At 55.4% G+C, this 12,066-nt stretch overlaps 1 protein-coding gene across 1 annotated transcript; it reads right to left on the reverse strand.

The window, feature by feature from the left end:
• Nucleotides 1-256: 256 nt before the first annotated feature.
• LRRC71 (leucine rich repeat containing 71) lies at nt 257-11,988 on the reverse strand. Its single transcript, XM_052637794.1, has 16 exons — nt 11,826-11,988; nt 7,740-7,889; nt 7,310-7,435; nt 7,144-7,219; nt 6,839-6,916; nt 4,988-5,056; nt 4,605-4,764; nt 4,436-4,519; nt 4,252-4,341; nt 3,428-3,574; nt 3,128-3,221; nt 2,701-2,789; nt 1,291-1,332; nt 1,101-1,215; nt 619-740; nt 257-376 (listed from the first exon to the last, which is right to left on the reverse strand). The coding sequence occupies exons 1-16, from the start codon at nt 11,986-11,988 to the stop codon at nt 257-259; spliced, it is 1,725 nt and encodes a 574-aa protein (XP_052493754.1).
• Between the last annotated feature and the right edge of the window lie 78 nt (nt 11,989-12,066).

The raw sequence follows: 12,066 nt of genomic DNA on the forward strand, positions 1-12,066 counted from the left end.
AGAAGGGCTGAGATCACCCCCCACCAGAACCATAAAGCGATTTGGCCATTTCTGGCCATATTAACACACTTTCAACAGGCATAAAGTCTAAATATTCTGAGCAGTTCTGGGACAGAGCTTTCAGACAACCTCAAGGAAAGGAGTACAGCAATAGACTTTGTTAATGATCTGAGCTTTCCCCAGGGAGGTCCAGCCCACTCGTGGAAAGGAGGCACTTCCGGGGCCCAGAATCTCTGGGGAAAAGCAGGGGGTGGGGCTAGGTGGAAGAAGCCACGGGCTCCTCCTCTTTGTGCTTGCATTTACTGATGGGGTCCCTTGGCAGCATCAACTCCTGGATCATAGTGTACGTAGGACATTGTGGGGAGAAGCAGTTTTTCTGAAAGAAGAAAGGGCACGCTGATAGCTAACAAAAGCAATGAAGGTGAATCATCCGAGGAAAAATCATTTCCTAGGATAAGGTGGGTTAGGGGCTGGGGGGGGCACGGAAAAAAAGGCGAAAAGGAGCCTGACTGCCGATCTCAGGGCGAGAGGGATGAAGGCTGTGTAGTGATAAAAGGACAGGGAAGCTACAGGGCCTGCCTTGGGAACAGAGAGCAGGAGAGGTTGATGGGGACTCACCGCCAGGGACAGCCACAGCAGCCCCACGGGGCCCTTGGACGCGCTCTTGGATTTGGCGAATTGCGCTTGGTACTGCACCACGGTGAGGAAGGCCTCCAGCCCCACCTCTGTGATGCGGTTTCCTGGCGGAAGGAGTAGACGAGGTGGCCTCGGGGCACCAATCACCTCCTTGCGGACACCCTACTAACCCCTTGCTCCTCCAGCTCTCTCGCCCAGACTAACACCCGACCTGGTCCTTCACCCGAGCTCTCCTTTTTGTCTCACTTCCCTCAGTCTTTCATCTTGCTTCTCTCTGCTCTCTAATTGCCTGACCCAGAGCCCGGACCCGCCCCCACCCCAAAGCCCCATGCAAGAGGGCCTTCAGGTGATGCCCAGCCACTGGAGAACCAGGTTCTGCCCCATGGAGCGCCATGGGGCCACCTAGTGGCCGCCGGGGGACCAGCCAGCCTCCTGAGGAGAGCAGGGGGCACTGGCAAACGTACGGAGAAGATTGAGGTGCAAGAGGATCTTGTTCCCAGGCATGAAAACTTTGCCATCGCGGTGCTCCACAGGCTCCAGGAGCGGGTTGACCATCTCAGCACCTTCCCCAACCAGCTGCTAAGGCAGAATACTAATTGCAGCAGAGGAGAGGGGAGCTGGTCAACAGGCCATTCATTCATTCATTCAACATACATGTTTTGAGGGCCGGTTATAGTCCAGGCTTTGTCCCGAGTGCTGGAGATACAAAGATAAATTAAGCCCATACCCTCAAGAAACAGCTCTGTGCGGGGAAGCCAGAGAGTTGAGACTAATGCAGTATGGTGCTGGAGCTGACCCAGGGAAGCAGAACTGGGCAGGGGGTGGGGGCGGGGCAGACGGGAGGGACAGCTAGCCAGGCTTGGGAGCAGTCTATCCTGCAGGAGATGGCCTGGGAGCTGGCGTCTTGGTCGTGTGTGGTCCTTAGAAAGGAAGAGGGGAAAGTGCCAACAGGTGCAGAGGTGTGAAGTAGTGTTGGCATTCAAGTTCAAGATTTTCTAACAGGGAGATCAATGAGGATAACGGATTGCAGGGAGATGGCGCTGAAGGCAGGATGAGAGGGAAATGCAGTCATCCTGGGGAGAAACAGCAGCTGCTCCCTGCCTAGGGTGGGGAGGTCTTGGAACACAGGCATACATCGGAGATGTGGGTTCGGTTCCAATAAAGTGGCTTCCCAGTGCATATAAAAGTTACGTTTATATTACAGTCTAAATGTGCAATGGCATTATGTCTAAAAAAAGCAAGGTATATACCTTAATTTTAAAATACCCTTGCTAAAAAAAAATAATAACCATCATCTGAGCCTTCAGAGAAGCAGGGTAGTAATATCAAAGATCACTGATGACCATAACAACTGTAATAATAATGGAAAAAACCTGAAATACTGAGAGAAGTAGTATTGAAAGGTAGCCCAGAGACACAAAGTGAGCAAGGGCTGTTGGGGGTAAAAATGGCACTTGCTTAATGCAGGGTTGCCACAAGCCTTCAATTTGTAATTTAAAAAATGCAGTATCTGAATCGCAGTAAAGCAAAGCACAATAGCCCATGTGTAACTGCGTAAGTGCACATAGCCCTTGGGCAGCTGACTCCACTGTGGGGGGCAGGCGCTATGGAGTCAGCAGTCCAGGAAGGTTTTCAAAGCAAGGGACAAGTTGGTCCATGTTGAAAGAGAAAAGGGAGGCTGCAAGGGCAAAGGGGAGGGTCTCAAGTTGCTGTGAAGGCAGTGCCACAACCAGGAAAACACCCTGCCCCTCCCCGGGGAGCTGCTGGCAGGGCCAAAGGGCTCTGTCCCCTCTGCAACTGTGGGTGTGGTGGAGACGAACAGATGGCATTTGGGGAGCAGACTGGAGGCAAGGATCAAAAATGGGGCTCCTAATAGAAGGCGAGGGGCGCTGAGCTCTGTTACCCTCTGCAAGCCCAGGCTGGGATAGGAAGCAGGCAGGATCGAGGGCACAATGCCAGGTGAAGTGGCTGCTGCCACAGGACAGGACTGGAGACTCCTTCCCAGGAGGGGCTGGGGGCCTGGACCCCGGGGACGTGCTCCCCACCCCACTTCTCCCAGCCTACCTCAGACTCCATGAGGATGCTGCGCTTCTCTTTGCTCCCAGTCTTGGCCCCCTTTCCCTTGCTTAGTTTCTGCTCAGGGATGGTTACTTCTAGAGTAGGAAGAGGAGCCAGAATGCACAGGGCAGACCTCTACCACCACCCAGTTTCCCCAGAGAAAGGCTGTGGCGAGGAAAGGGTCTCCTCGCACTGTGGGCTCAGGTACAGTAGAAATAGAGCTGGAGGGGGGCTCCAGCCAGGCAGGGCGGGGGATTCCTCCTCCGAGAGCAGAGCCACAGGGGTCCAGCCCAGGGAACCGGTGTGGAGTGCAGTGAGTGGGGCTGGTTGGGGTTTCCAACAGCATCCACAAGAAGGCTAGCTCAGGGCAGGCGGCTCCTCCTGCCCAGGGCTGCGCCTTCATCCACAACCTGCAGGCGGTGCCAGCACTTACTCCCCTTGCCTGCCTTTGCGGAGTCTTCTTTCTTAGGGGTTCCTTGTGTAGGTGACTGCCCAGGCCCTGACTTCTCCTCTTTCTTCACCACTTCCTGTGGAGGAGGTAAGAAGAGAGATGAGAGTCCTGCCTCTCTGGGGGATGGGAAGCAGATATGGGAAGAGGTCGGCACTAGGACCCTGGGCCTGAGATGGACTTTCAAAGGCCTTCCAGCCTCCACCCCACTTGTTTATCAAGGGAAGCTTCCTCCCCTATTCGTCCAGCGCCCAAGACTCTGCTGCCCCCACCCAGAACACCTACCCCCGACTTCTCCTTTTTCTTGCCCAGACCCTTGGGTGTCTTCACTGTCTGCGTCTTGTCCTTCTCCACCAATGCAAAACTGCTGACCCCCATCAGCTGATTCTTGTCACGCTCTGTTTTGGAGTCCCCGTGCCGAGATGTGGAAGGCTGTGCTCACAAATGGGGCGGCGGTGGGGGGGTGAGGAGGATGGAAGAGGAAGAAGGCAGTGTCCCTTCCCTCGTGCCTGGGTGGCAATCAGGCTGGCAGCATCCCCATCCAAATCTCCCTGCCTAAATGCTAACATAATTTGTTTGGGACTCTTACGGGGCATTTTGGGGACAAATAGCAGAGGGATCCTGGGATGAGTTTGGGGGTGGGGGTGGGAGGGTAGGAAAGGCATTTCGACTCATACTGAGGGGAGAAAACTGTAGCTAACATTTTAAACTAAGTGCTAGGCACTTTTCCAAGTGCATTAGCTGAATTCAGTCATTTAAATCCTCTCAACAATCCTATGAAGTAGACACAGTTATCCCCATTTTACAGATGAGGAAACTGGGGCCCCGAAAGGTTCAGTCACACGCCCAAGGTCTCAAGCTGTTTCGTGGATGAGCCAGATTCCAAGTCCCTGCGGTCTATAAATCTAGTCCTTTCTCTTAACCAACACACTCTGCCCTCAGCGGAGTGGCTCTGCGGCTAGAGACCAAACTTTTGTTAGATGTGTGCTGAGGTCGGAGAGAGAAACGGTCACAACACAGGAAGAGAAGACGGGTTAGGACACGTCCAGCCGTCTGAAAGCGGCCGACCTGGGAAGCGGTTCAGCTCTCCGGCTCGGGGCGCTCCTCACCGATCGCGAGCGCTCCTGCGAACCTTTCTCCAGCAGGAGGCGCCGGCGCTCCACCACCTCGGTATGTGTCAGCTCGAAGGGGCGCAGGACCTGGGGTGGGACGGCCCCTCGCCATCAGCCATCCGGGGAGCAGGGACTGGGAGCCGGGGGTCTCTCCCTGGCCCCGCCTATCCTGCAAACCCACCTCAGCCAGCTTCAGGGCGCCCTTGTCCTGGATGCGGTTGTGGGCCAGGGACAGCCAGAGCAGGGAGCGATTGAGCCGGAGGCCCTGCAGGGGTGGGGAGGGGCAGTGAGCCAGCCGGCTGGCCCCAGGCGCCGCAGCTCGCATGGGACCCTGCCCGCTGCGCACGCACATCTGCGATGTAGCCCGCGCCCTCGTCCCCGATGTGGTTGAAGCCCAGGTTGAGCGAGACCAGGGTCCGGTTGCAGCTGTGCAGCGTAGACAGAGCCTGACCCAGGAGCTGCGCCCCGCGGTCGTCGATGTTGTTGTTCCGCAGAGACAAATGCGCGATCCTGGGCAACGGGAGGGAGAAGGCGGGTCTCGGGAAATCTGGGATCCTGGGCGGTTCGGTAACCTCGGAAAACTTGGGGGCATGAGGAGGGCCATTCGGGTCTGAGGGTGGAGGAACTGAGGGTTCTTGGGGAGGTGCTAGAGGGACAAGGCAGGGTGGGAACTAAGGATGACTGGGGATGGGGGACGAGCCCAGAGAAAGGGGGTGAGGGGAAGGAGTCTCACGTGCTGTCTGCTGCCATGAGCTTGTGGTAGGACTGCTCCGGCAGTGGGTTCCCCTCCAGAGACACCTTCCTGAGGGTGGGGGAGATCTGAGACCCAAGAGACACCACGGAGGCCAGGTGAGGGGAGGGGACAGAGGGAGGGTGGGGCTCTGGTGAGCAGCTTGGGAACATGCCCCACCCCCCAACTCCCTGACACAGGAAATTATCTGTGACCCTTCTCCAGACTAGAAATCCAGAAGTGTGCCATGTGAAGGGGTTGCTCTCCAGAGTTAGTGACAGGAGCCTCTAAGATGGTACAGGAGCCCCTCAGATGACCCCAGTGATCCCCACTTCTTGGTATCCATGCCCCAGTGTAACCCTCTCCCCTTGAGTGTGGCTGACCTAGTGACCCACTTCTAATGAATAAGCAAAGGGCAAAGCGATGAGAGGTCACTTTCAAGTTTAGGTTACAAAAAGGCTGTGGTTTCCAGCTGGGGTGCTCTCTGGTACTAGCTGCCCGGTGGTGAGAGCACCCAGATGACCTAGGGAAGGCTCACAAGTGGAGGCACTGCAGCCAATCAGCTGCTATGTAAGTGAGCTTGGCTCCCAATGCTCCACCACCACCACCCTGCACCCCCCAGAATGACGGCAACCCCAGCCAACAGCCTTACTGCAACCCCACTGAGACCCTGAGCCAAAGGCGCCAGCTAACCTACACCTGGATTTAACTCACAGAAACTGTAAGATAATAAACGTTTGTTGTTTTAAGCCACTATAATTTGTGGTAACTTGTTACACAGCAACAGTTACCCAGTACATGACCCCTCCACAGGGCAGCGGCTTCTCCAACAGTATTGACAGGTTGGAGGTCTTTTTCCAAGTCACAACAAACATGGAACTAACGGCTGTAAACTTCTCCGTTAAAAAATTTCTCCCATGGAAAAAAAAATTCTTTCATATCTGCCCAACATTTCAGCCTGGCTCATCTAGCATCTGAACCTGATTGCGTTTATTTTTTATTATTTTATTATGTTGATCTGACTTATTTTTACACATTAAGATGAATTCAATAGTTGTGTTTTTTTTTTTTCATGCTGGCTAAATTGTTTCTAATTACCCTGATAGAATGAACAAAGAGCTCCAGCTGAAGGAGACAAAAGCCCTGCCCTCAAGAAGCATCCCTTCCATCCACGGAAGACAAGTGGGGAGGCCAGCCGGTGATGGTGGGAAGGTCTGTAAAGCAGAAGTCAAGGGTGCAAGGGGAGCCTCAGTAAAGAGCAGCCAAATCAGCTGTGTTCTTTCTACAACAACCACGGCTGTAGCCATTACTTCACACTTGGCTCTGACTCCCTCCTATACAGGAATGCCCCTTCCGGTTCCCTGCCTGGCCTCTTCCTATTCCTCCTTCAAGGCTCAGCTTAGTAACCGCCTCCTCCAGGCAGCCTTCCATGTCTCCCATAAAATATCCACCACTACAGTCCCCACACTGCCCTGCAGTATTCATTGCTATGCCCTTTACCCTCCCTCACAGGACTGCTAGTTCCTGTAGGAGAAGAACCAGTCCCTGGTTCAGCGTCAGAGCCCAGGCAGTGAGGAACCAGGGAGGCAGGACTGATGAACAGGAGATGAAATAAGGCCCCAAAGGTAGGCTCTTTAGGTGCTGGTGTAGACAGAAAAGGGGACTCTACGGCTTGTCAGATGGGAACTTCAGAACCCCCACAGACACTAGCAGCACCCTCTTTCCACAGGGATGCCAGCCCAGGCCACAGGAGCTGGAACTTGTCCCCCTTGTTCCCAAACTGCTCCCTTTGGACCAGCCAGCCAGCCCGTCTACCCAGGTCTCCTCCCCGCTTGCCTGTTCCCCTCTGCTGACCTGAGCGTGGATGAGCAGAGAGGTAAGAGGGCGATGAAGGTAGTCAGGGTCTTATCAGTCAGCCCCACCTTCCACAAGCTGGAAACGGTGGAAAGCACAGAATCGCAGCTGGACCATCACCTCCTTCCCATTTGTCCTTCCCAGCCGCTGTGATAATCCAGCCACACCCTTCCTCATTCCTCTCTTCCCTCAACTCCCCAGGGTCTTCCATGCCCCTTCCGTTCTTTCTCCCATAGGAGCCTGCCGCCCCCACTGGCCTCCTGCCCCTTCCGCAGCCCCGGTCCCCTACCCCTATGCCCCCTCACTTGATGGCCTGCAGCTGGCTGAGGGAGGGCAGACACTTCGAGAAGATACCCAGGATCCGCTCCTCAACCTTCCAACCTGCAGAGAGAAGGAAGGCACCTCGGGCCGGAGGGGTACGGTGGGGTGGGGACGGCGGGTGGGAGGGGCAGTGCGCGGAGGACGCCTCACCGCGAATGTAGATTTCCTTCACGGACTTGTCCTCCGGCTCCAGCTCCACCTGGATAGTGGGCCGGAAGAACACGTATTTGCTCTCCAGGCTGTTGAGGCTGCAGGACCCCGACAGCCGCTGGTCATCTGGAAGGCAGGGAGGGGTGCGAGGAGCCGGGGAAGGAGGGAGAGGATAGAGTCACCGCCCCGGGCCCCACGATCCGGCCAACCTACAGGTGCCAGAGAGGCCGGGACAGCTCCCACGGAGAGACAGGAGAGCCCCAGCAACAAACCCCCCACACCTGCCTCCCCACCCACCCCCTTGAAATCCACCCCCTCAGTCACACGCACAATGCCCTGCGTCCCCGCCGTTCCGCCCGCCGTGCGATGGGAGGCTGGGGATGGACGCGGTGGCCCTGGCAGACATCCTGGCGGCTCCGCTGTCACTCACCTACTGTGGGCTTCTCCGACGTAGAGGCCGAAGGGGCGAAGGTCGGCTGCGGGCGGGGTCGGGTGACCACTTTGGGGAAGTCCGTGTAGCCCCACCGCGTGCAGAGCTCAGCGAAATCCACCTCGAGGATGCCAGTGCACTGGTACTCCTCTGCCGGGGCGGGGCGAGAGTGGGCGGGAAAGGGCCGAGCCGCGCGGAGCTCGCCGGCTGGAGCCCAAGGCCGCCACCAGAGGGCAGCAGAGACCAGAGGACGCCCCACCCAGCCCCGCGCCCCCTCCGGCCTGGGATCCGGGCCCAGCGTCGCGTTCCCACGCTCGCCTGCGCGGGGCTTCTGGCCTCGGGGCGGCCCGGAGCCCCTCCATAGAGGCAGACATCCTTACGGCCATTTTTAATATGTAAGATGCGTTCTAGAGACCGACACTGAAAACACTTGGCAGGAAACTGGGAAATCGAGACCTGGAAGAAGGGACTAACGGGCTTGGAATGTCGACAAGGCGGGCGCCTCGGCTCCTCCTCCCACCCCGTGGGTCAAGGCCGCTTCCAGAACTCCGGCTCTCCGCTCCCTGGGGTTAGGGGGAGGGGACCTCTGCCTCCCGAGCCCAGCCACCTCCCCTGTTGCTTCCTTGTGGGGACTGCCCAGGGCCACACGAGGAAAGGAGGCCCAGGCCTGATGTGAGAAAAGGAAGGAACCCACAAGGACCTCTCCATCTCCCCACCCCACTCCCCCACCCCTACTCCCCCCACCTGACGCGCAGACTGAGCCCAAGCAGGGCGGTAGGCTTTATTTAAGAAACATGGATAGAGCCCCTACTCCTGTCCCACACTGTTCTAAGTGCTTTGGAAATCTTAACTCATTCAGGAGTTGTAGTAATTCAGGCTGATGCCCAGCACTTCCCATCCAGAGGGGTCTGCAGGCCTGAGGTATCAGTACCCAAAGATGCCTGCTCTTCTCTGCTCCTACATGGGCCTCCCAGCAAGAAGTGGTTCCTTTAGATGGGAAGGGGTGTGCCAGCAAAGGGGAGACTCTGGAGGCAGAGGGTGGGCTTGATGCCAGCCTGAAAGGCAGCCTGGAAACTCTGCAGCAACATCACCCAGGCCACAGGCTGCAGGGGCTGTGCCCGGAGAAGAGAATTCCTGCAGCTGACAGCGGGGATGCTGCGCGTAGGGTGTGGGCCACTGGGAGATTATGTGCTCAGCATGGTGAGGGCAAATGAGAGGAGGCACTGGGAGGTGAGAGGAAGCCCCTTGTACGGCTGACTCCTGCACGGGGCCTGCTTTCCCAAGCTCCTCTCTCTACTGGGAGAACCCCTCCATCCTTCCTTGCTTCACTCACAACATCTTCTCTAAACAGAGATTCTCAAACTTTAACATCTGTCTGTAAGAATCATCAGGAAAGCCTGTTAAGAATTTCCTGAGCCCCATCCCTCCTGGATTCTGATCCCATAGTCTAAGCAGAGTCCATGAATTTGCATTTCCAACAAGCTCACTGTGCGTGTCCAACTCTTTGTGACCCCATGGACTGTAGCCCGCCAGGCTCCTCTGTCCATTCAGATTCTCCAGGCAAGAGTACTGGAGTGAGTTGTCAGGCCCTCCTTCAGGGGATCTTCCTGACCCAGGGATTGAACCCAGTCTTCTGTGTCTCCTGCATTGGCAGGTGCATTTTTTACCCACTGAACCACCTGGGAAGCCCTAACAAGTTCACAGATGACGCCAAAGATGGGCCAAGGAGAGCACCCAAGAACCCCGTTCTAGAACAGCACGCCCCTGATGATGGAAATATTCCACATCTGGGCTTCAGCTAGCAGCCACTCAGTGAGCAGCACAGCCCTGAAAGGGCCTTGCTCCTACTTTCCTCCCCTCTCACACTCCCTCCTCACGCTCACTGTGAGCTTACCTCATAGCTTCTTGAAAGGAAGCCACCAGATGGGGTTTTCTCTAAATCTGTAAACCTTCCTGCATCTGCCTTCACTCTTTGCCCTATATGAACCCTGCCACAGTGCCCCTGCTAAAGCTTCTGTGACCATGTGGCCATGTCCTGTTATCACTCCCTTTCTGTCTGACCTCTCTGGCTCCTCTGTCAGCTCCTCCTCCTCTAAGATCCCTGAGGCTGGGTTCTGAGCCCTTTCCTGTCTCTGGCTCCACTCCCTCCCTCCCCAGGGGAATCTGTTTTATTCCCAGGGTTTAAATGCACCCAAACATCAGCGCCTCCCAGTTCACATCTCCAGACCTGACATCATCTCACTGCTCCAGACCCTTCCATCCAGCTGCTCAGCCAACACCAAACCTTGGAAATCTCTCACACGTTCTTCCTTCATGCATGCCTGTCTCCATGGATGGCCCTTTAACCCATCCCACGTCCAGTACAGAAACATGGAATCATTCTTGCTGCCTCCCTCACTTCCCCTCCCCCCACCATCCACTACTTCACCTACTCTTTTTCTACCATGGAAGTATTTTTCCAAGAAGCCTAACCCAGCTCCTCATCACCTTCCTCCAGCTACAACTGGCCCTCACCTGGGCTATTAAAATGCCTCGTAACTCATCTCCCTGCCCCCATTCTCTCCCTCTGCTACTCCATTTCCCACACAGCAGCCAGAGTGGGGTGTGTATGTGGGTGTGGGTGTGTGGGTGTGTGTGTGTGTGTGAGATGTGGCTGGGTTCATATCTATAGGAGATTCTAAACTGTCTTGTTTTTCCTTCTAGAAAATGCTCTTTCTCCAGCTCCTATAGCTCCCCTCCCACAGCCACCAGCACTGACAAGGAGATGGCACCTGACCAAGGTCTGATATCAGAGCGTTTTCTCCAAGTTGTTTTTCTGTGAGTCCAGAGATCGCAAGTTCCTGTCTGTCTTCAATGCAAAGTGGTGGTTTGAATCAAGAAGGCTTCCAATCAATTCCCCTTTGTGGATAATTAGTTTGGGTTGGGGTTCTATCACTTGCAACACAAAAAGCCACACTCATATGCATACTTTTCCAATGATGTTTGATTCCTAGAGAATGTATATTCCATTCCAGCTGGACTGTGTCCATCTCATTCTGTCTCTATCGGACCTGCCTCAGAGCAGACATCAAAAAAGTAATTGTTGGAATAAATGTCTATAAAACTCAAAGTCACTCTTGGCAGTGCCCCTGCATCTTCCCATCACTCCCTGGACCCTCTTCTCTCATACAAATTGGCACATCTTATTTTATTTGTCAGCATCCCAAACCAGTGTGGGTTCTTTAAGATCAAGTTCAATACAAACATCTGCCAAACTGGGTTGTAGGAACTGTGCTGGGACTGAAACTGTGATTCATATCCCAGGATGGAGCAGGGCGCTTGAAATGGGTGTGCAATATATGTTTGTTGAGTGAACAAGTGAATTTGCAGTTTATAAAAATACTCTCACCATCAACTCTATTGTGCCTCCTCACAATAGGCAGGGCAGGACTCCACAGTACAGAGAAGAAACAAGCCTAATAACACGTGAACACCCAATAGCGTGACCACTTACAACACTCTTACCACGTGCCAGGAGCTATTTACATTCACATACCGAACTCCATTCTGAAGGAGATCAGCCCTGGGATTTCTCTGGAAGGAATGATGCTAAAGCTGAAACTCCAGTACTTTGGCCACCTCATGTGAAGGGTTGACTCATTGGAAAAGACTTTGATGCTGGGAGGGATTAGGGGCAGGAGGAGAAGGGGACGACAGAGGATGAGATGGCTGGATGGCATCACTGACTCGATGGACATGAATCTGAGTGAACTCCGGGAGTTGGTGATGGACAGGGAGGCCTGGCTTGCTGCGATTCATGGGGTCGCAAAGAGTCGGACACGACTGAGCGACCGAAATGAACTGAACTGAACTGAACTGAACCGAACTTCCGCCTGTGGAGTCCTTTTCCACAGCACTCCTTAGCACTAGAAATTCTATTATTATCTGCCAGTATTTGGTAGTATATTACTACTACTTCGCCCGCTAGTGCCTGACACAACGACGACGCCCCATCCAGTCTGGCTAATCCGAGGGACGAGGGGCTGGTGGGAGTGCGTGGAGCCGAAGCCTAGAGGCCTAACCCCCCAAACCCCGTCACCAACGTACCAGGGTTTTTGGGCTCCTCCTCGCCCACCGGCGGCAGGACGGTCGCCGGCTTCTCCTTGGCCCCGCGATCCCCCTTCTTGGTCACTGCACCCGATGATTTCTGGATCCCGGGACGCGGGGCCCTGGGTGAGGTCGCGGGTGGTGCGCTTGCCTCGCCCGACATGCCTCTGCCGTCCGCAGCGACTCTGGGGACCCTCACGGGGGCGAGGAGGCAGGACCAGACCCTGTGGGGCTTGCCTTG

Source organism: Budorcas taxicolor, chromosome 3 (assembly GCF_023091745.1).
Source record: "Budorcas taxicolor isolate Tak-1 chromosome 3, Takin1.1, whole genome shotgun sequence".
Taxonomy (NCBI): Eukaryota; Metazoa; Chordata; class Mammalia; order Artiodactyla; family Bovidae; genus Budorcas; species Budorcas taxicolor.